General features: G+C 38.8%; 1 protein-coding gene across 1 annotated transcript in view; it reads right to left on the minus strand.

Moving 5' to 3' along the window:
* The window catches only part of LOC115527997 (glutamate decarboxylase 1-like), an 82,046-nt gene extending 68,824 nt beyond the window's left edge, over window positions 1-13,222 (minus strand). The window contains 2 exon segments of the mRNA XM_030335800.1: window positions 12,413-12,556; window positions 12,917-13,222. Of these exon segments, the coding sequence (XP_030191660.1) occupies window positions 12,413-12,556; window positions 12,917-13,222 (450 nt within the window).
* Between the last annotated feature and the right edge of the window lie 11,063 nt (window positions 13,223-24,285).

A 24,285-nucleotide genomic window follows, 5' to 3' on the forward strand; every position in this document is an offset into this window, starting at 1 on the left:
CAGATATTTTTAGATTGTCAAAGGAGAGATTGTTCTTGTTCATGTCTATTCTGGTATTAATAGTCAAAACGAAGCTTCTCTGTTCTTTCACTCTTTGTACTAAGGAGTATTTGTAGGTAAGAATGTCTACAGACTCAATGCCTTTTCACTTTACACAATCTATAAAGGTGTTTATTATGAATTTTTCTAGTGGCATCAAATGAGACACAGCCTAATTTTCCATCAGTTTGGAATTGGTTAAATAATTAGTAGTAGTTTCATATTACTGAATATTATGTAGTTTTTAAAAAGGCATGACTTAAAAAATACATCATGTGCAGCACTCTGATTATTACATATACATGTCTGAAAGGACAAAATAAAGTTCACAGAAACAGTTAAACAGAAAAGTTTAACAGAAAAGTTAAACAGAAAGAAAGACAAAAGAAAATGAGTACATGTTCATGAAAATAGAGAAAATCTTCTAGATATTAATTAAACAGTTAACTCCAATGAGATAGAATTAGAGATTACTATTTTTGTATATTTCCATATTTGCTGAATATGGAATTTCAAGTTACAGAAACAAGCATGTGTTACTTGTATAATTTTACAAATTAAATGAAGAAAAAGTCCATATGCAAAAACTGTATTTTATTTATAAAGTTTAATTTTCAATATAAAATCTTATAAATGCACTATTATCTGATTTTTACATTTTCAAGTATTTTTTAAATGTTTATTTACTCATTTTTGAGAGAGAGAGAGTGTGTGAGTAGGGGAGAGGCAGAGAGAGAGGGAAACAGAGAATCTGAAGCAGGCTAATGCTGTTAGCTCAGCACAGAGCCCGATGCGGGCCTTGAACCCACGAACCATGGCATCATGCCCTGAGCCAAAGTCTGACGCTTAACTGACTGAGCCACCCAGGCACCCCATTTTCAAGTATGTGTATTTAATTTCATCCATGTTGAATTAAACAATAAATTAAAAATATGGCAATTTAGCTTGCCTGTTCAAAATTTGCCATTGAAAATTAAATTTATGTATTCTAAAAATTATAATATACATAACCTTAATGCATTTATTTGGTATTATTTGAAATCCTATGTTTCATTTTTCCTCAATACTTTCTGCCTCAATATATTATTTAATTAAGCATTTTTAACACCTTATTCTAACAGAAATTATAAATCAATTTTTTATATGTATTTTTAAGTTTTCATTTAAATTCCAGTTGGTTAACATTCAGTGTAATGTTAGTTCCAGGTACACAATATAGCGATTCAACACATCCATGCAACACCCCTGCTCATCACTAGAACTACCTTATGATCTAACAGTTGCACTACTAGGTTATTTACAGAAACAATACAAAAATACTAGTTCAAAGGGATACATGCACCCTGATGTTGGTGGCAGCCTTTTCTACAATGGCCATATTATGAAAACAGCCCAAGTGTCGATTGACAGACGAATGGATAGATCAATTTTTTAAGAACACAAAAATGTACACATCTCATTGAACATAAGAAACTGAAAAAAAAAAAAGATGATTTCTATTTTTTTTGTTTTGTTTTGTTCTTGGTCTCTTTCTTGTTTGTTAAATTTGCTTTATGTATTTCTTAAATTTTCTGGATATATAATTATACTTTTCTGAGGTGGATACTCATGATAACATATTGCACTCAGCACCTACAACTACTATAGAATCTTAAAAATTCCAGTTCAGACCAAAACATTAGAAAACAAAATCTTAAGTTCAAAATTAAATTAAAAAAATTATTTTCTCAACACAGAATATGATCCTGGGCCAAAAATAAATTTCTACTTCAATAGGTTGACTTTCTTGGCCCCTTCTCATTACCAGCTTCTCTCAAATCATATTTCCAATCTTAAGAATGAATTATTTTCAATTTGGGGAACAATAATTTGATATCAGTTTTGTTAATCTAGTTAATACTAGGAATTTGTTAGCGGAATGTATTGCAGAAATAGCCAAGAAAATGGAGGCTGTTTGTATTGGCTTCAGCTACGTGCCTGGCACTAATTTAAGTATGTTTACATTCTAGAACCTTTAGTACTGATGGATTCCCAAAGTCAGGTATGAAAATGTAAGAGACTTAATTTTCCCAGCATAAATGTTCATTCCATCAAGAGTACTGACCAATTAAATTTCCCATCTCATAAACCTCTACTTTTCTGAATCTTCAAACCCAAGTGATAAATTCTTCCTTACATGAACTTCGTTCACCAGTCACAATGTCTTACAATTTTTAATTTTCATGACTACCTCCTTTATTATATTCCCAGAACTTTTAGAGATTTAAAAAAAATCTCTTCATGGGGAGCCTGGGTGGCTCAGTCGGTTGAGCATCCGACTTCGGCTTAGGTCATGATCACACAGCTCTTGAGTTCAAGCCTCGCATCGGGCTCTGTGCTGACAGCTCAGAGCCTGGAGCCTGCTTCAGATTCTGTATCTCTGTCTCTCTTCCCCTCCCCCACTCATGCTCTCTCTCTCTCTCTCTCTCTCTCTCTCTCTCTCTCTCTCAAAACCCAATAAACATTTAAAAAATTTAAAAAAAAAGTCTCTTTATGGCAAGTAGATCAGTTTGGACCTCCTTCCAACCTCAAAGGGGCAGTGACTTATTTTGTTTGGGAGAGATATAGCGTTTTCCTTTCCTGATCACAGGGATTCAATCAGCACTACTGGTCCAGGTGTCTTCTCTATCGCCGTGGGATTCCATAAAACATCTCAGCAGACCAAAGAACCCACTTTATGTAGCAAAGGAGGGGCAGCAGGAGCATACAACCAGGAGGTCCACCATTCTTACCACACACTACATCAGCCATCAGCTTCTAGCCTCTGAAAGCAATGCAACAGCTTGCTGAAGGTCCACCTGATGGGTAGCTAGGAGATTATACCCTGTGAGGATAAGGTGTTCTCCTTTGGGAAAACGTGTCCAACATAAATCAACACCCCTCTTATGATATTGTGTCACCAATAATTAGAATACACAAGTTCTGAAACACAGGTAGAAGCAGAAGGGCCAGATTATCATCGCTTCCAGTGAGCCATTTGGGGATGTCATACTTCCTACCTTGCCACTCTTTGCAGGTTCAGAAGTTCTACCTCCCAGACCGAGAATGCTTCAACCAAGGAACAACACAGCAAGATGCCATTCAACTACAGCTGCCCCCTGGTTCCTTCAGGCTTCTTGTGCCATGAAACCTGCAGGCAAAGAAAGGAGTCACTGCCCTGGCCGTGGTAATTGACCTTGATCATCAGGTTCAGCTAAGTCTGTTGACAGTCGGGGGAGGGAATAGGTTTAACGCCTAGGTAATCCACTGTCCTCTCTAACCGGGCTCGATTTTGAGGGTTAAGAGAACAAACGCAGCATCTGGAGTCTGCTAAGAGCATTGTGGTCAGTGTCAGAGCCTTCGGCTGTGAGCACTTGGGCCACCGTATCAGGGAGGAAGACGTGCCCACTGTGGGTGAAAGGCACGTAGAATGGGAGAAGGGGATAAGTGGCAGTTGCAATCCTCAGACCAGTTTCAGTGCTTAGAGCAGCAGAACAGTCTACCTCTCTAATCTTGAGAGATTCCCAGCCACGAGACCAACCAGAATTCTAAAGAAGCTATTTCTGGATGGTGCAAACTTATTTTACAAAACACCCTGAGTGCAAGAGATGAACTGGAATGGACACTGTGGCACACCGCCCCCGTCGGAAACACTAATTACCCCAGCTGCGGGGAGCCTTGGCAGCTGATGGCTTAGAACTGAGTCACTTGCCTTTGGCCAGAGAAAACTTCCTCGCTTCATGTTACAGACTTCCCAAGAAAACGGGCACAGGAAGCCCATCTCTAATGACTGATGGGTGCAGGGTTACGAAGTCCTAGCCCCGTTGCCTCAATTGGAGCAACCCGGAGTCCTCTTTGGCATTTGCTAAAGTCTTTGTTGTTATTGCACTACAATTAATCTTCTCCGTCCACCCAGTTCTCTTCCTTCGCTCCACAGAGGTTCCCCACTGTGCTCCCCAATAAACCTCCCACACTCAGATTTCTGTCTCATAACGAGTTTCCCAGGGAACTCATCCTCAGACAGTGTCTTCCTCTGATTAGTTAATTTTATGAAATAACTGATGTGCATATATTTCACACTCTGCCATATGGGTAACATACAAGAAATATGTGGTTTTTTTTCTCAAGGATGTATAAACTTTCTGGGTAGACAAACAGTATAATTGCAGCATCCTATTAATAATCTCATGTGTTTATGTGCAAAGTGGGGCAGGGGAGGCGCACAGATCATACTAACATTACAGTCCTGAATAAGGCATTCTCGTTAGGTGGCTTGAATTCCAATTTCAAGTCCACCACTTAGTAGATGTATAAAACTATTGACTTCTTTGCGGCTCAGATTCTTCGCTTATAAGTTAGAGGATGATAATACAACCTGCCTCTTAGGACTGTTGTGAGGAATAAACAAGTTAAAATATCGGAAGCAGTTAGAATGGTGCCTGGCATAGCATTAGTCAGGGATGTAGTAAGTGATTCAGAAGCGTTCATTATTACTGTCGTCAGTGCGACCTAAAGCAACCAGAGAAACCACCCACAAGGAAGGTTTGTGCTGTGATGTGAGTAACAGCCAGTAAATGTAACTTACAGTTCAAGAGGGCTTTATTACTTATAAAGTGCTTGCCTCCACGCTGCCTCATTGGATCTTACTAACAACTTGGAAAGGTTAATTTCAACTTCATTTTGCAAATTGTGAAACTAAAATTGAAAGGCATCAAGACTTCGAGCCCAATGTTATTTTTAATGATGTAGTAGGAGGGGAACAAAAGTGAAAGAATCAAGGAGAATAGCATTTAGGAAGGCAAAGCTATGCAAAGTGTGGGGGAAACAAACAAGCCAGAAATTGCTTAGTGGGACATTAGTTTTATCACAAAAGTCGTGGTCAGACTGTAGACAGCCTTGGTGTGAGCGCTTAAAAAAACAACAACAACAAAAAAAGTCGAGCATCGGATGTTGTTCAGCAGGAGAGATAATAAAATTTGCATTTTAGGATAAACGTGTCAGAGTCAGAGATAACAGAAAGTTTAAAAGTGAAATAATTTGATGAGAATCCCAATTGGAATAAAAGAGTACAAAATTTTAGTTTAGATTTCTCCCTTAAATTCTTCAGATACCTATTTGGACTTGCTGAATATACGTTTCTTCCTCTGCCAAGCACAAACAATAATGATGCGTATAAATCATCCGGAGCTCTCTCATGAATGGTGGATGAGACAAAGCCTTACATTACTGCTCAGCCCATCCTTAGCTTGGTTAAAATGATGGAATATGGCAAAGCTATTTTCATGAGCTTGTAGAAATTCTTATCTTCTCTTTACAAGAATTCCAATTTATGTCTCTTGGCATAGCATGAAATCATCTTCCATTTGCAAATTTAAAACAACTTTGTATAATGAGATTAAATGGCTTCACAAATTTGTTCTTTCCCCTTTAGATGAACCACAAATGAAAAAAGTAAAATCTATGACTGATACTTTTACTTTATACACATGACAGGAAATACGGACAGGAAGAACGATTGCCAACCTAACTGAATAAACATGCTTGAAAGTTGCATTAAGAAACTGAATCTCATTTAACAGAATCAGTTAACCTGACATTCATAAGTGAGCTTGAGAGAGGTCCTTGGCTCAAATTACAGGGCCTCACTTGCCCCCCCCCCCATGTGAGTTCCTGAGGGATGTATATTCCTGTGAAACAATAGCAAATAGAAGCAAAGTAACTTTGTGTTGTGTTCTCTGTTAACTGAGAAGAAAACCAGAAATGAGTACAGACTGTGTTCAAAGACAAAGTCTTTAAAGACGGCCAATAATTCACAGGGATGTGGGAGAACCTACTTCCAGTACCCTGTAGAGTACATGTCTCTACCTTAGAGAAACAGCCCCAAATCAGGGATTTTACTGCGGACCCATCTACAGCAACCCTCTTCCTCGGGGAAGGGAACCCTTGTTTGAGAATGGTTCAATAGGCAACTGCAAAAAAAAAAAAAAAAACAAAAACAAACAAACAAACAAACAAAAAAACCCGGTGACTTACAGTGTGAATTTGGGTCACTTAGAAAACTTCATTAACATCGCAGATTAATGTACTCCTTAAACATCATTCTGGAGATCTAATGAAATAATATGCCCACATTCACTCATTCACTCATTCATTTGATACAAAATTAGTGAATGATTATTTTGCGCTATTCACTATTCTAATTGCTGTGGGTATTGTTGTTTAAAAAATTCCTTAGCGTTAGTTTATCAGCTATTGAATTACTAATAAATAGTACTCATTCTATTAATAGCAATGCTAATCATGAAACTATTTATAATTGCCAGTTTATTTCCCTATAATGCTTATCCATGCATCCTAAAGACATACACATTTCTTTTTTTTCTTTTATATATGAAATTTATTGACAAATTGGTTTCCATACAACACCCAGTGCTCATCCCAAAAGGTGTCCTCCTCAATACCCATCACCCAGCCTCCCCTCCCTCCCACCCCCCATCAACCCTCAGTTTGTTCTCAGTTTTTAACAGTCTCTTATGCTTTGGCTCTCTCCCACTCTAACCTCTTTTTTTTTTTTCCTTCCCCTCCCCCATGGGTTTCTGTTAAGTTTCTCAGGATCCACATAAGAGTGAAACCATATGGTATCTGTCTTTCTCTGTATGGCTTATTTCACTTAGCATTACACTCTCCAGTTCCATCCACGTTGCTACAAAAGGCCATATTTCATTTTTTCTCATTGCCACATAGTATTCCATTGTGTATATAAACCACAATTTCTTTATCCATTCATCAGTTGATGGACATTTAGGCTCTTTCCATAATTTGGTTATTGTTGAGAGTGCTGCTATGAACATTGGGGTACAAGTGCCCCTATGCATCAGCACTCCTGTATCCCTTGGATAAATTCCTAGCAGTGCTATTGCTGGGTCATAGGGTAGGTCTATTTTTAATTTTCTGAGGAACCTCCACACTGCTTTCCAGAGCGGCTGCACCAATTTGCATTCCCACCAACAGTGCAAGAGGGTTCCCGTTTCTCCACATCCTCTCCAGCATCTATAGTCTCCTGATTTGTTCATTTTGGCCACTCTGACTGGAGTGAGGTGATACCTGAGTGTGGTTTTGATTTGTATTTCCCTGATAAGGAGCGACGCTGAACATCTTTTCATGTGCCTGTTGGCCATCTGGATGTCTTCTTTAGAGAAGTGTCTATTCATGTTTTTTGCCCATTTCTTCACTGGGTTATTTGTTTTTCGGGTGTGGAGTTTGGTGAGCTCTTTATAGATTTTAGATACTAGCCCTTTGTCCGATAAGACATACACATTTTCTAGTAGATACAAAGTATAAAATGATGATCTTGACTTCATAAATTGAAAGCCACAGATGTAGAAAAGGGGTAAATTTGAAATTAAACCATACATACATTAATAAGAGATAAATATTATTTAATATTAAATAATAAGAGATAAATAAATATTATTAATAATATTTATTATCTCACTCAACCAATAGCCACCCAGAGGCCCCTGTTTTCTCCACTTTAAAGATGAGGTCCCAGGATGTAGCTATTTATGTAAATAAGTGATGGAGCATGGATTAAAGTCCCAGTGCTTCATTCCAAAGCATTATAATGTCCGCATTTTTAAGGGGGAACATATATCAATATTCTTGTCCCATGGAAGTGTCATGAGAGAGAAAAGTTTACATACATAGGAATGAGTGGTCAGAATTCTTTTTTTTCCCCTTAAAAAAAAAAATCTATGTTTATTTATTTTTGAGAGAGAGAGACCAGGGGAGGGGCAGAGAGCAGAATCCAAAGCAGGCTCCAGGCTCCCAACTGTCAGCACAGAGCCCTATATGGGGCTCGAACTCACAAACCGCCAGATCATGACCTGAGCTGAAGTCGGACAGTTAACCTACTGAGCCACACAGGCGCCTGAGGGGTCAGAGCTGGGACTCGTGAAGTCAGCCATTCACTCTTTTAAGCCACTCTGAACGCCTCAGTTGTTTACCCTTAAGGTAGGAGCACCCTGGAAGTGTAAAGAAATTGACAACTCCGTGAAAGTGTCTGTGATAACAAAAAGGCTTGCCTCTATAAACTTTACAATTATTTTTATAAGGAAAACATTCTGATGTTTGCAGGGACCTAAAAATCCATGAAACGAATGAATGGGGCTACACTCAGATTCTAACCATTTTTTCTCCACGGCTAATGGTTTGTGTGAGTGGGTATATTCTAGATGGGGCACATCACCCTTTGGTGATGCGCTTGGATAAAGCAGTAGAAGTCACAGGAACTATTTCATCACTCTAATGTGGTGAAACTGGTGGCCGGCTCTAAGGCTGACTTTCAGGGTACACCATGAGATGACACCTCACAAAGCCACATCCACAAAGCAGCAAATATATAGCATTTACACCGTTCTGAGAAATAGTGTGTCTGAGTGAATAGTGCAGCGCGTGAGGGTAATATTATATTCTGAACCCATCCCCTTTTGCTGACTGCCTGCTGACATTTTCATCCGCTGCTATGAATCCTGACTTCCGACACAATGTATGTGATAGATAGCATTATTTGAAATGTCCCCTGTATTTCTGGGTACATGATTTATTGGTGGCTTTATGTCAGTGACAAAACGGACTTTAGTTCACCCCCACTGAAGTATATAGTGGAGACCTCATAGATAAGTTGCTTATTTTTTATTGACTTACAAGAATCTTCGGTTGTGTCAAAGGGCAGTATCTGAATATTAGAAGCAGGGAGGGGCACCTGGGTAGCTCAGTCGGTTAAGTGTCTGACTTCCGCTCAGGTCATGATCTCACGGTTGGTGGGTTCAGGCCCCACAGTTCGTGGGTTTGAGCCCCACCTGGGGCTCTGTGCTGATAGCTCAGAGCCTGGAGTCTGCTTCAGATTCTGTGTCTCCCTTTTTCTCTGCCCCTCTCCTGCTCACACTGTCTCTCTCTCTCTCTCTCCCCAAAATAAATAAACATTAAAAAAAAAAAAGCAGGGAGACTGATGGTTTTCACTGTTAGAGAGGTGTCATTTATGGGTTACTTTCGTATGAGTCAGCTTTCTGAGTCTCAGTAATCTGATCTGAAGGTATAAAAATGGGCAATTGTAAATCTTATTCTTGATAATGCCATCCATTATTTTCCACTTCATGACTTTTTCTACTCTTCTACTTTCTGACTTCTTAAAGTTGCTTCTAACTTTCAAAAGGAAAATGTCTGAATTAATGATGGCAAATCAGCAGTAACTTCTCTTATGAGCACCACATTTTTTTACGGGACTCTCCAGCTTTTCCTTCCTTTAGTTGCCTGAGTTCTGTATGCTAAGCACTTGGTCAGTTTGGGTTCCAGACAGACAAAGAGCATGATTGCATAGGTCAGGGTTTTCTGTGTTCTTGTGCAATAAATAAAAACCTTCTACTGAAAAACATGTGTTGGCTTCTCAGAAAGTTTATAAAAACCAAACTTTAGAAAATATAAATATGTCTTGTAGTTTCCAAATGGCAATCAGAGAAGATGTTGTTCATCAGGATAGATATTTTATTTTCCCTCATTTGCTGCTCATTTAGCTTTCTTGTATATTATTTTACCATGTATTTGAGGGTTTTTTGAGCAAATTTTAACCTCACTGTCTTTCCTGCTGCTTATTCCAAATTCATATAGTTCCCTAAGGGACAGGACTGGTAATAATCAGGGCTTATATTCAACTACTTCTGAAATATTATACAGGTTATGAAAATATTGAAATAATACACTACTAGAAAATAGTAGAAGCCCTACTCCCATAAGATCCCTCACCACACATCTCCATCCATCTCCTAGGGACCCGCAATACAATATGTGGGGTTGGAAATATTGGGATGTTGAGATTGACATTCCTGTCACCTGAGAAGGTGTGGAATTGGAGCTGATTGAAATTTGAGGGGTAGAAGAAAATAAACTTCGTTAATCATTCAAAATTTCCCTTGTGACAATTTATGTTCTACTGTGGTCATATCTATATTTAACTTCAAAAAGACCAATAGATACTGCATGATCTCACTTAGATATGAAATCTAAAATAGTCAAACTTACAGAGGCAGAGAATGGAACAGTGGTTCCCAAAAACCTGGAGGAAGGAGAAATAGGGTGATGTCGGTCAAAGGGTACAAAGTCTCTATCATGGAAGATAAGTTCTTGAGATCTGATGCACAGCATGGGGGCGATGGTTGACAATACTGTATTGCAGGGGCACCTGAGTGGCTCAGTTGGGTTAAGGGTCCGACTTCGGCTCAGGTCATGCTGTCACAGTTCGTGGGTTCAAGCCCCAAGTTGGGCTCTGTGCTGACAGCTCAGAGTCTGCAACCTGCTTCGGATTCTGTGTCTCCCTCTCTCTCTGCCCCTCCCCCACTCGCACTCGGTCTCTCGAAAATGAATAAATGTTAAAAAAAATTTTAAAAACCTTCTGAACCCATTTATAAATAAACAATATGAATTACATATAGGATAGGAAAACAGTTAAAGTGCTATTATTGATGTGTCGCAGTTTGGCCTTTATGACTTCAGCTTTTCGAGTTTTTATAAGTGTTTTATATATAGGGTTTCATATGTCATCAAATGTAACGAATGTTCTTAGCACTTGAAAGAACGATGTCAGTGTGTATTTATTAAATCAATGATATGAAATACATTTTGCAGCCTTTTCAGGTAGTTATGGTTTGCCAAGCCCACTACCTGGAGGCCCACAGAATTAACTGACACGTAATGATTGACAGGTATAGGTCACCTTCCTCATAGTGTTTATTTAATACATTTGGTGCAATGTTCTATGAGACTCAAGCACTTGCCTATTTTACTCTTTCAACATAAATATAACCACTTTTATTATATATTTCACCTCATAAGCAAAACAACTCACATGTATATATGTTTGTAAAAAAGAATTTATCCTGTACCCTTTTGATGGTAAAAAAAATAATACACAAAAATTGAGAAACTACACGAAATTACAAACATGAAAATAAGCATTACTTTCACTTTTCCATCCTTTGGTAGCCGCTTATGACATTTTGATGTGTGTCGTTTCAAACTACCAGAGCAGAAAATGCTTGCGCTAGATATTTCCTCACAACGCTGTTTCAGAGGCACAAGATTCAAGAAAGCGTTTTTAATAAGTGTAGCTAACATCACATAAGGAATTACGGCAAGTGTTACAAATGATCGTATAACTCTGTAAGTGTTAATACCGGAAAACATTCTACGGCATGTTGATATACAAAACAATAGCAAATTGCAATGGAGTATATAGAATTCTATTTTTTTTTTAACAAACTTGTAATTTTAGACCAATTTTGGATGTACAGAAAAATTACAAGCATAATACAAGGAGCTCCTCTCCACCAAACGCCAGCTTCTTCTATTATTAACATCTTACATTCCAAAGACATGTTTCATGTTAACTTTCTGGAGTGTTTCATTTAAGGAAATGGCAAACATTCAATATCTGGGTTTTGTTATTTGACACTAATAACATTTATCTTTTAGCAGGAAATTTTTATCTTTTTTACACTTAAGTTTTTTGTTTTTTTTTTAAGTTTGAAAGTAATACATTTGGTCTTTCTCATCTCATTTCACTGTCTTATGCTTTGTTCTATGTTTTGGTATTTCATGCTTCCTTATTTTCTATTCTTCCTGCCTTTACTGTGTGAACTGTATGCATGTGTGTGCACATGTATGTGTTAACTCTTGGACAGCATTAAGCTTTTCATGTCGCAGACAGCTATTGTACGTACCTTGACCTTTACATAGTCCTGGACTGTTGGCCTGTGCCAATGTCTATGCCTCCATCTTGCCGACCTCTATGTCTCTGTCTGTGTCTGCATTTTCTATGTGTCTCTCTTTACCCAGTCTATGAGTGTTGTGTTTACTGTTGTGGCTGCTGCTGTTTTCATGAAGTTAATAAGAGTAATACATCATCTAAATCTTTTAATAACTGAAAATGTCTTTATGTTACATCGCACCATAATCCCAACTGGATGAGCTAGAGATGTTTTGAGTCACATTATGTCCTATACAAACTGTCGATTGCATCTTCGTATTTATCCATTAGTTTTGTAACTTAACAGTCTGATATTTCTTCCTTTGCAACCGGTCTATGTTCGTGTGTACTTAGGTGTTTCTGTCTGTTTTCCTTCTGGCAGTTCCTTTTTATGCTCAAAACAAACAAAAAAACAACCAACCTCCCAGATACATCTACGAGTAGGCCTTTGAATCTTCCATATAGGCAAACGTATTAATTTTAGAATTTTTGCTTCTGTGTCATTTGCTGTTTTTGTTGTCAAAGGGTTGGTTTTTACGGGGCGGTCATCTGTACAAACTGGGCAATATGTTCCAGGCCTTTCTGAGAAGCTGCCGCGGCTACCTCAGAAGGGCCTAGCCTTGTGGGGAGCGGCTCAGAAGGCAGCTCGCTGCTCGTGATCAAGACCCTACAAGAAGCTGTGCTCGTGTCTGCCCTCCCCTGAGGTAAAACAGAGGGAGCTTAACGTGTAAAACACAAAAGGAGACTCTGGGAGGAAATGTGAAATTTCCCAGTGAAGTGGATGAACAAGCCACTAATGGAATCCATCTTGCTGGTGAGGAGAGGAGCATGGGAGCTGCTGAGAGCACAGCGGATAAATCTGCAAATCTCAGAACAAGTCAGTGCTCCTGCTTTGCAATAAAGTGGGCATAAGGAGAACTGATCTCACTGTCTATGCTGAGGCGACTGGGTATGACAAACTGTCACCGATCTTGTTTCATCCGTAACGCCAGCTGAGAACTCTACACTGCCATGATTCAGTTCTGAAATAATAGAAGTGAATGGTGGGGTAGTCTATACTGAGACGGTGAGGAACTTCAAAGTACTGGCAGTGACGATATGCAGGCACAAGACCACAGCTGGCAGGGGAAATACTTTGGTTGTTTTGACTGTGGCTGTTACGGCTAAGAAACCACAAGTGAGAGTCAATGACAAGTCCATTTGCCAGCCCTGCCATGAAAAAGTCCCCTGTAAGGTGTTAAAGGTGCCATATTGTTCTTGATCCAGAAGGACAGTGAGTGACCTATATAGTAAGAGCAACTGTTTCATAACCAATGGGCTCTCTGTGATGCCACGGCACTGAGGGTCCTCCTGGCCAAAGTCCATGGTCATATATGGAGAGATTCTCTCTCTCAGAGGATTGTAAGAAATTGTAATAACTTAAAGGAGGGCAATACTGAGCCATGCTGTCCATCGTCATTGGTATTTTCACTGTTAAACTGAATCATTGTTAACATATAAAACAAAAGAGAGAAGAAAAAGAAAAAAAAACTAAGAAAACCAAAAAAATCTTAGTCAATGCATTTTTTTGCACTTTTTTCCCTTTGGAATCTTTCACTCTATCAAAATTTACTTTAAGCCTTTCATTTAAAAATGTAGAGGGGCGCCTGGGTGGCGCAGTCGGTTAAGCGTCCGACTTCAGCCAGGTCACGATCTCGCGGTCCGGGAGTTCGAGCCCCGCGTCAGGCTCTGGGCTGATGGCTCAGAGCCTGGAGCCTGTTTCCGATTCTGTGTCTCCCTCTCTCTCTGCCCCTCCCCCGTTCATGCTCTGTCTCTCTCTGTCCCAAAAATAAATAAACGTTGAAAAAAAAAATTTAAAAAAAATGTAGAAATTTATTCAATGTTAGCCTAGAAGGCTAAAATTTAAAAAAAATTTTTAATGCTTATTTATTTTTCAGACAGAGAGAGAGCACGAATGGGGGAGGGGCAGAGAGAGAGGGAGACACAGAATCCAAAGCAGGCTCCAGGCTCCAAGCTGTCAGCACAGAGTCCGACGCGGGGCTCGAACTCACAAACCAGGAGATCATGACCCGAGCTGAAGTCAGACGCTTAAACCGACTGAGCCACCAAGGCGCCCCTAAATTTTTTTTATATGAAATTTATATGGGGGCTAATAAATATTAGGGTTGCCCATTAGTTAAATACAGTGCACAGAGGAAGCACTGAAGAGTGTTAGTATAGGATATGAGGAACCGAAAGTTCAGTTCTGAACACTTCCATTTGTAAAAGGAAAACAAAATAAAATTTATACTTGATCGAATCTTCTCATTTCCTGAAGTTTGCAGTGAACTACAGTGAACTCTCTTTAGCAGCAAAGTATAAAACTAGGATATGTTATCATTTTATGTGTGTTCATTCATCTGATTTAAATAGAGGTGATGGGTTGTTTTAATCTCTTTTCTTGATACAATGTGCTGCATTTTTTTGATCTCTTAAGCCCTCTTATTGTAGATTTTTATCTTCTCTAAGAACTTTGGATACGCTTCATTTTATGTGTCACAAAAATATTTACATGATTTCCATAGATAGTTTTGAGCTTGGATATAAGTTTTGGGCTTGTCATTCCTAACAGTAAATGGGGTCAATTCAGAAAACCCATCTACCAACAGTTCTCAAAAGTTTTGGTATCTACAACTTTTATAATCTTAAAAATCTTGAGGATCCCTGAAAGTTTTTGTTCATATGAGTTTTATGTTCCTATGAGTTTCATCTGTTGCTATTAGAAGGTAAAGCTGAGCATTTAATATTGTTAAAATGTCCATGCTCACCAAAGCAATCTATGGATTTAATGTAATTCCTATCAAAACACCAATAGTATTTTTCACAGAACTAGAACAAATAATTCTAAAATTTGTATAGAACCACCACAAAAGAACCTGAATAGTCAGAGCGATCTTGAGAAAGAAGAACAAAGCTGGAGGTATCACGATCCCAGATTTGAAGTATATATGAAGCTCTAGTGATCAAAACAGTATGGTACCAGGGTAGTGGGTAAGGGGGGATGGGTGATGTAGGCGATGGGAATTAAGAGGGGGCATTTGTCATGATGAGCACTGAGTGATGTATAGAATAGTTGAATCACTATATTGTACATGTAAAACTAATATAACACTGTATGTCAGCTATACTTTAATTAAAATTAAATTAAAAAATTTTAAATGGTATGGTATGGGCACAAAAATAGACACGTAGATCAATGGAACACAATAAAGACCCCAGAAATAAACCTACAATTATATGATCAACTAATCTATGACAAAAGAATCAATATTATACAATGGGCAAAAGACGGTGTCTTCAGTACATGGTGCTGGGAAAACTGGATAGCTATGTGTGAAAGAACGAAACTAGACCACTTTTTCACACCATACAAAAACAAAAACAAAAACAAAAAACCTCAAAACTGATTCAAGACCTAAATGTAAGACCTGAAACCATAAAACTCCTAAAAGAAAGCATAAGCAGTAATCGGCCTTAGCAAGATTTTTCTGAATATGTCTTCCCAGGCAAGGGAAACAAAAGCAAAAATGAACAATTGAGACTGCATTAAGATAAAAACCTTTTGCACAGTGAAGGAAACCATCAACAAAACAAAAACGCAATCTACTGAATGGGAGAAGATATTTGTAAAGGACACCTCAATAAAGGATTAGTATCCAAAATATATAAAGAACTCATACAACTAAACACCAACAAAACAAATGATAGAGTCAAAAAATGGACAGAGGATCTGAATAGACATTTTCCCAAAGACATACAGATGGCCAACAGATACATGAAAAGATGTTCAACATCATTCATCATTAGGGAAATACAGATCAAAACCACAAGATATCACCATATACCAGTCAGAATCACTAGTAATAAAAAACAAAAACAAAATGAACCATAACAACAACAACAACAACAAAACAGCCACACACTCTACCAAACAAACAAAACACAAGAAATAACAAGTGTTGGTGAGGATGTAAAGAAAAAGAAATTCTTGTGCACTGTTGATGGGAATGCATATTTGTACAGCCAGTGTGGAAAAGAGTATAGAGATTCCTCAAAAAAACAAAACAAAACAACAAAAAAAACTGAAATACCATGGGATGTAATAATTCCACTGCTAGGCCTTTACCCAACGAAAATAAAACCACTGATTCAAAAAGATATATGCACCCCTATATTTATTACAACATTATTTATAATAGCCAAGGTAGGGAAGCAACCTAAATGTCCTTTCATAGATGAATGGATAAAGAAGATGTGGTATACACGCACACGCGCGCACACGCACACACACACACACACACACACACACAGGGATATTACTCAGCCATAAAAAAGATGAAATCCTGCCACTTGCAGGATGGATTCAGAGAGTAGAATGCTAAGTGAAATAAATCCGGCAGAGAAAGACAAAAAAATACCATAGGATTTCACTTATATGTGGACTATAAAAAAACAAAACAAATGAGCAAACAAACAAAACCGTAGACAGACTCATAAATACAGAGAGCAAACTGGTAGTTGCCAGAGCGGAAGGGGGAGGAGGGTGGGTGGAATGGGGAAAGAGGACTAAGAAGTACAAACCTATAGTTATAAAACAAATACATCACGGGGATGAAAAATACAGCATAGGGAATATAGTCAATAATTCTATGATAATTTTATAGGATGCCACATGGTGGCTACATTTATCATGGTGAGCAACCGTATAAAGCGTAGAATTGTCAGATCACTATGTTGCACACCGGAAAGTAATACAACATTGTTGCCAACAATATTTCAATAATAAAACATTTTTTTAATAATAATTTAAAAAATCCTTCCCAGACTGCTTTTAACTTAGAAGTGCCTTAGTCCCTGAGGAATATGTAAAATGAGTAGTCGGGATATAGCTGACACTACATAGGCTCTCTCCCTATTTTACTATCTTACTTGAAGTTTAACAATGATGAATATAATTTTCCATGCAATTGTATCTTCTCAACAAATATACTTTTACATTTAAGTTGCCATGGTTTACATATTCCTCCAAGTACTTTCGGCTTTTCAAATTGATGTATTGCGGCAACAGTGGTTTTTATTTATGCTTAAAAGTTTGTATTTCCACCCAAACAAAAGTATCAATCATCGGACAATCAACCTGGATCATAAACCCTTCACATTCTTCCTAGTTCAATGCTAAACACGTCCCCAAATGTATGATTTAGTGAGGCAGCATTTACTTACTAAAAGCTTTTTGATGAAGGCATTATGTTGATTCTGTGGCCAAAATTACCATAAATAGTTTCAAAATGACAACAGTGAGTTACACAGAAAAATGAAAAAAAAACTTTGTTTTTTCATATTAAAGTATATAAATTTATGACTTTATGATCCAAACTTCTTCCAAGGAATCATTGAATTTACAAACTTCAGCTCCCCAGAAAGATGGAGAATCTAGGGTCTTCTAAGACCCACATCTAGGGTCTTCTAAGCGTGATCCCTGCTCAAAATACACCATGCGACTTTACAGTTATTTCCCAATTTTGTCTTCTGGACAGTTCCAAGACCACTTGTGATCACAGCTCTTTAGCTATGATAGTGTAATTTAATATGATTTTTTCCAAATGTTTAGTTAAAGGCATTATTCAATTTTGCTTAAAAATAATCACTGAGCACCTACCAAATTTCTACTCACGTTCTGGGCACATTTAAAATAATAATTACTCAGAAACTTTAATTCAGCCAAGGTCTGTGGATGAGGATTGGGGAGAGGATACCCTCTAGAGTAGATGTGGGCCCCTAAAAATCAGGGGACTTTTAGGCTGGTGGCCCAGCCTAACAGGGACCGGACTCAGGGTCAGTTTTGGCTGAGAGGCCCTGCTAGTGGGCTCAGGCAGAGCTTGTCTGTGCAGAGCTCTTGATTCAGAGCAAGCTCCAGGTGATCTGACCCCAAGGATGAAGAAGCAAGATTGGAACTTTGCAATGGGGCAGAGAGCAATGACCAAACATGCCAAGTTCCTGCCATCATGTAGCCTTCATGCTAGCTGGAAAAGATAGATAAACAAATTAAATAAGTAAGTAAATAAATAAATAAACTATAGCAGGTGATGGCAGGCTATGAAGCTGTGAAGTTTTAGTGAGATAAGGAAGACTGTGATGGGGGAGAGAGTACTGCCATCTTACAGAGGATGGTCAAGAGCGTCTTTTCTAATAAGATGTTATTAGAGCTGAGACCAGAATGAAGTGAGGAAGTAAGTGGTGTGGCTGTCGGGAAAGAGTGGGGTGAGAGATCTCCAGGGGAGCAAACACCCAAAGCCCTGATGTCCAGGCTTGTTTGATGTGCTCAAGGAACTGCAAGGAGGCCGGCATGAGGTGAGCGGAGAGAGCCGGGGGGAGAGTAGGAGATGAAGCCAATGAGGTTAACAGGAAGCTAGACAGTATAGAACCCTATGGGCCACTTGAAGGATTTTGGCTTTTACCTTGAGTAAGATAGATGGAGCCATGGGAGGCATCCAGGTGGAGAAGTGAGATGAATGGCTGATGTTTTAAAAGGATCAACTGATTGCTGTGTTAAGAGAAGATTATAGGCAAAGGCAGAAGCAAAATGCCAGGTAGGCTTCTTTTGGAGTGACTCAGCAGAGATGGTGGCACTTAGACTCAACAGCGGTAGTAGTAGGAAGACGTCAGATCAGGGAAGCATTTTTAGCGTACAGCCAGCAGAAATTCCTCCAGGATTTGATGTGAGATATAAGAGAAAGTGAAGAGTCAGATATGATTGCTTTTGTTTGTCTGGTTTTTAGCTAGGACCACAGATGAGTTGGAATTTCCACTTATCAGATTGCAAGAGGACAAGGTGTGGAATGAGGTGACGAAAATTCAAACAAGGGTTCAGTGCGAGACGTGTCAAATTTGACACGTCTACAGATATTCCAATGGAAAGTAAGACCTATTAGTCTGGCATTAAGTGAGAAATTGAGGAGGAGGGAGCTACTTTGAGTATACACATATTCACACAAAATGAAGTTTATACCTGAAACTAAATTTCATGGGAGTGAGATCACCTAAGAATAAGTGTGGCCAGAGACAAGAAGAAAAAAATGAGTGCTGACCCTCGTAGAATTACAAAATGTCAAGGGTAAGAAGATGAGAAGGATCCAATAGTAAGTGACAAAGAAAGGGCAGTCCACGGAATAGGAGGGAACCCAAAAAGAGAGCCGTATACAGGACATCAAATGAAGAAAGTGTTTCAAGATAAAGGTAATGATCTATATATCAAATACTGCTAAGAGAAAGAGTAAGATGAAGCCTGAGAAATGGGGCCAGAACAGCCATTGGTGACCTTGGTGAGAATGGCTATGGAGATAAAAGCCTGATTAAAGAGGGCTCCAGAGAGTAGAGGAGGAGGAGAAGAGGGGACAGTGAGTAGAGATGATGTTTGAAAACTTTCACGGTAAAGAGTGATGAGAGAAGTGAATGGTAGCTACGAAGTGATGTGTGATCAATGAACTATTACAGCATGTTGAAATCCCAATGGAAAATTCGATGTTGGAGAGAATGAGAGAAGACTTTCTCACAACTACAAAACAGACCCTCAAAAAGTTGCTTTGGACAGCAACACACACAGCTTAGCGACTGAAATAGGAGGCAAGGCAGAGTATGCAGGTACAGATGTAGAAAGGATGGTGGACTCGGAGGAGGGAGTAAGGGTTCTTATCCAGCTGCTTACATTTTCCAGCAAACTAAGAAAGGCTATCCGCAGACAATGGTGGAAAGGAAAGAGGAGCTATTGAAGGTTCAGTGGGAAAGAGGTAGTATGAATAGTCCATAGGAAAGTTGGAGAGTGAATTGACTGAGAAACTCAAGTAGGATTGCAGAGCATATTTAGGGGAGGTTATGAATGTTAAGTGAGATCAGTCATGAGTGATAGAGACGTATGTCATCCAATACAGGGATTAGAGTGTTTCTCATTGTACCTAACTCTTACCATCTTCCATGGCCAACCTCACCACAAAGAGATGTGTTGTCACTCCATGTATTACCACAGTAGTATGATAATATTTTTAATGGGATCGTGTTACGCACTATCTTACAACCTATTTTTTAACATGAAAATATACAGTGAGCATTTTTGTCAATAACGTACAGCTACTTCATACTTCAAATGACCAATAGTGCTTCTCTGAATTATTCTGTTATACTTTATTTAGCATTCCAGTATGTTTGTGTCTTTTCTAAATTTTGGTGAATGGGATACTGGGGTGAACAACCTGGGTCATTACCTTAATATTTTTATGGGAAGTCAATTGTAGATGCTTTAACCTATGGATATCATTTAATTTAAAGAGGTTTCCAACTTTTCAGAAACGATTTTATTCTATAAAATACTAATTTAAGAAGTGGCCTAACGAGGCAATGGCTCTTATCATGGTGTGCTTAAATTGATATGAATATTTATTTTTTCTTATGGCTTTCTCCACCTCCTAATATTACACTGATCATAGTACTACTTAAAGAAAATAAAAGTAATTTAACAAGCACCCTATATGAAAGCAGCGTTTGTTTTGTTGTTAATGGCATGGTTTGTTGAATTATAATAAAAAAATGTTTAAAGGCCAAGGGAGTAAACATAGTTGTGCTGTAAAATTTGTTTAGTTTCCTGGTCTTTACAGATTTGTAAAGTTATAATTTATAACCTGACCATTTTCAAAATCAAACTAACTTTTAAGTCTCTAACTCCAGGTTTTGTTTCAGATGTCTCCCAGGCGATCCTGGGGATTGAATTTCTAATAAGGGAGAAAACAGAGTAGCAGTGATGATTAACTCTGCTGGGTTTCATGCTCAGATTACTGTTGCACAGCAGGCCAGGATCATCCTCATAATATAAGATAATTAGACTGAGTCTTCCATGTAGAGGAGTACCATAGTCAGAATGTCTATGAATAAAATAATATAAAGTACCATTTGTATCAGCCCAAAAAGATTCTAGACACTGCATTTTATCTTTTGATCACACATGGCAGGTCTTATGGTACAGTGATGTGTTATTATCCCTGTTTTTTTCTCGAGATAGCTAGAACTCAAAGAGGTCAAGTGGTGTTCCCAAAGGCATGTGGGAGATAGAGAAGGCAGAATTCCCACCCATGTGTTCAACTGCTAAGCCCATACATTATGTTATTGTGCTGGTGCCTTGGAATGGAGGTGTTGATATTCAGAGTCAGGAGCCTGGGAAAAACAGCACACAGGAAGGCTCCAAGCTTCTGAGACAAGCTCAGCAGGGATGCAGACCCACAATGGAACTCTGAAGTACGCGCAGAGTCAAGCCCTTCCCTTGAAAAGCATGTTTGATTATTCCCGACTGTTCTGAAATTAGAAGATGTACATTTTCCACAATCCAGTCCAAAGTCAGATAGGCAAACTGGAGTCTAATGGGAAACCCCCGAATGACTTTAATACCTGTAATGCCACCTGCTGGAAAGTCCTAACAAATCCTCAAACTACGCAAGTCATGCTGCTTTGGGATTCCTCCCAGAACAGGAAATTGTGAGTTACACTGGATCAGGATAATAATCTGTATTTCCACTGCCCTTGCAAAGCCAAAACTTAGCTCTTTTCCTTAGCTTTAAATTTTACAGAAAGCCCTTACCAAAAATTTAAGGTAAAGGATTAATTTTTCTATTGGGGGCTTAAATAATTATGAAAGTGATTATGAAATCATTATGTTATTTCATTAATTCTATGAAAATGTTATTAAATTACTCAATAATGATGAAAAATAATGGAGATAAATCTTAAAGTAAATAATTTGCACCCCATTGACAGTCTCAATGTACCATTAAAAATGGGCTAATATTAAAAGAAACATCCATTATATCTCAATAGTTTATCAAGAATGGTTGGCTTAAAAAATTGCTTCCTATGAGAATTTATTTAATCACATCAAGTTTTTCCCTTGTTGGGCCTTCTGTTTCAATAAATGAAAGATAAAAGGAATATTAGACAAGACCAGTTCCTTGTACAAACCCCTTTAAAGCCATCTACTCTGAAGCCAAGGCTGAGAAACGCTCAGCTACCAATGATAGCGGTTACCAAGGTTGATTGTCGCTAAGTCCAAGAAGGATATTTAGCGGAATCATTCAGGAATGGTAATTGTGCAGAAAAAGAAAGAAAATTGGTTCCCCACAATGATTGCCAGTACAAATGAATTTATTAGCGTGCAAAGCAGGCAATCACCTGTGTAATGTTACTCCAAATTTTATCCAATTCATGGTCTATTAATCCCGCCAAGGTTTAATTAGATCCTTTCTTCCTGAAACCAGTCGATACAGTCACCCTTCTTAAGGTGGGCTCCAATTAAACTCCAGAATTAGAAATCTGAGCCAAGAGGCAAGAAAAAAAAATTTTAATGGACAGGAGTCGGGGAGAAGAACAATTGCAGAAGAAAACCCAAAGCCAGGTGTCTGTCAAAGGCAGAATGGAACATCAGAAATGAAACCCAAGATGAGGGCCAGGTAGTCAGCAGAGGCCCATCTATCCCCAGCCACATGGACTTGAAAACTGGAGTAAGCCTCTTCTCAGCAGGAAAGCTTCTGATACTCACTCCAATAGAAAAAGAACCAACTTTATTTTTCTATTCATTCATTCATTCATTCATTCATTCACTTTAAACCAAGCCTAAGGTCCAGACTTGTGACAGGCAGATTCAGGGACACGAATCAAAAGAACTAAAGGTAACTTAGAGATCACCGTCAGTGTAACTAGTTCAACAAATAACAGCACTCAAAGCTAGAGAAAGAAGTTGCTTACAGTCACACGCTTAATAGCAGATACAGTACCTGAGTCCAGATGCATTTGTTCAAAACCCAACTCTCCTTACACCATGGCACATAAATCGAAAATACTGACCCTGAGAAAATGCAAGTTCTGACGGGCACAGAGATCATTTGGATGAAGGACAATCATCTGATGAAAGCTAGCCCTTCTAGAGTGTCAAAGTAAACCAGAAAGACAGCATAAAAAGTGAGGGGGAAACTGTTCAAGAAGATAGCCAAGGGTCAAAGGGGCCCAGAGACAGAACATGGAAGAAAGGTAACGATTACTTCCTCCTCCTTCTCTGTTTTGCTGAGATTGGACCTACAGATGTTGTCTAAACCTCGAGACGAAACAAAGCTGGACTCTTGTTGCCGGCCACGCTTCCAGTGGGGATCGCTTATGTATGAGAACAGAGGGGATGACATAGCAGTCAAGGACAACACTAGGAGAAATTTCTTGCCTGTTCGGTCCACTAACGTACTTCTGCAAGTCCCATGCATGTCAGCTGTGTCCATCAGGTACAATGTGCCAAAAGGAAAGGCTTTCCGGGGGGTATTTTATTTCCCTCCACCTCACCTTTGCTTGAAGGAAAAAGTACCGTTTCCTGTTCAAGTGAAGGTCACTTTCAGTTTATCTTCATTTGTAAACATGTAAAATAAATGCCCAACATATCCAACTTCTTTAAAGTCCCTCTTTTCTATCCTCTTATTTTTTTTCAATTGTCCTACATATAAAATGCTCACTCTTTGATAATATTTTATATCATCATGTGGTGTAAAGTTCAATATTAAGTGCTGCCTTGTAATATTTGGCGAAATTGGGAGGGCCTCAGATGGCCTTAAACTCAGGTTCCCCTCCCCACTCTGCTCCAGAGAACGAGGTCCCCTGGCTAACACCCCTCTTTATCCAAGGGACAGGGGGCAGTTCCTGCTGAATCCCGGAGTAGCGGGTTTCAGTTCTCAACCAGGGGTAGAATTATTCAAACAAGCCAGTCACATCCTCCTCTTCCCTCCTCCTCAGTCAATTCTTGGGCCCTGCAGAAAACCAGGGTGCATAGAATACGAGTGTCAATTCGTAACCCACAATTCCTTGGGTATAGACTCTGTCACCTACGAATTAATGGAAACTACTGGAAGCTTACATGTGTGCAGTTCCTAGAGTGCTCCTTGTAAGAACGCTGCTATGAGGGGTGCTATAATACTAAGACTTCAAATTATATCAGATTTCACCACAGGAAACAGACATTTGGATTCACTATAAAACATGTTGAGGACAGTGGCTGAGGTATCACCCAATGGACCCTTCAGAAGATCCCAAGCAAGAAATTCCCCTTCAGATTTAGTAAATGGAAAACCTGTATTGCTGTGAGAACTTGGATTATTTCTGTCTTTCTGGACAATGAGTCCCAGTTTCGCAGGGTGGCGGGCGGGAGGGAATTTAGGGTGTTTTGAGAAACTATTTTACGGAAGCAGAGTCTGACTTCAAGGAACACGGTCCAGTGGGAGACAGACTCTAAGAAAGTTAATTTCAAAACAATGCATAAGTTCAATGTTAGAGATATATATAGTTGCTATGGGAACAAGAAGATAAGTTCTATAAGT

The sequence above is a fragment of the Lynx canadensis genome, chromosome D3, assembly GCF_007474595.2.
Source record: "Lynx canadensis isolate LIC74 chromosome D3, mLynCan4.pri.v2, whole genome shotgun sequence".
In the NCBI taxonomy this organism is placed as follows: Eukaryota; Metazoa; Chordata; class Mammalia; order Carnivora; family Felidae; genus Lynx; species Lynx canadensis.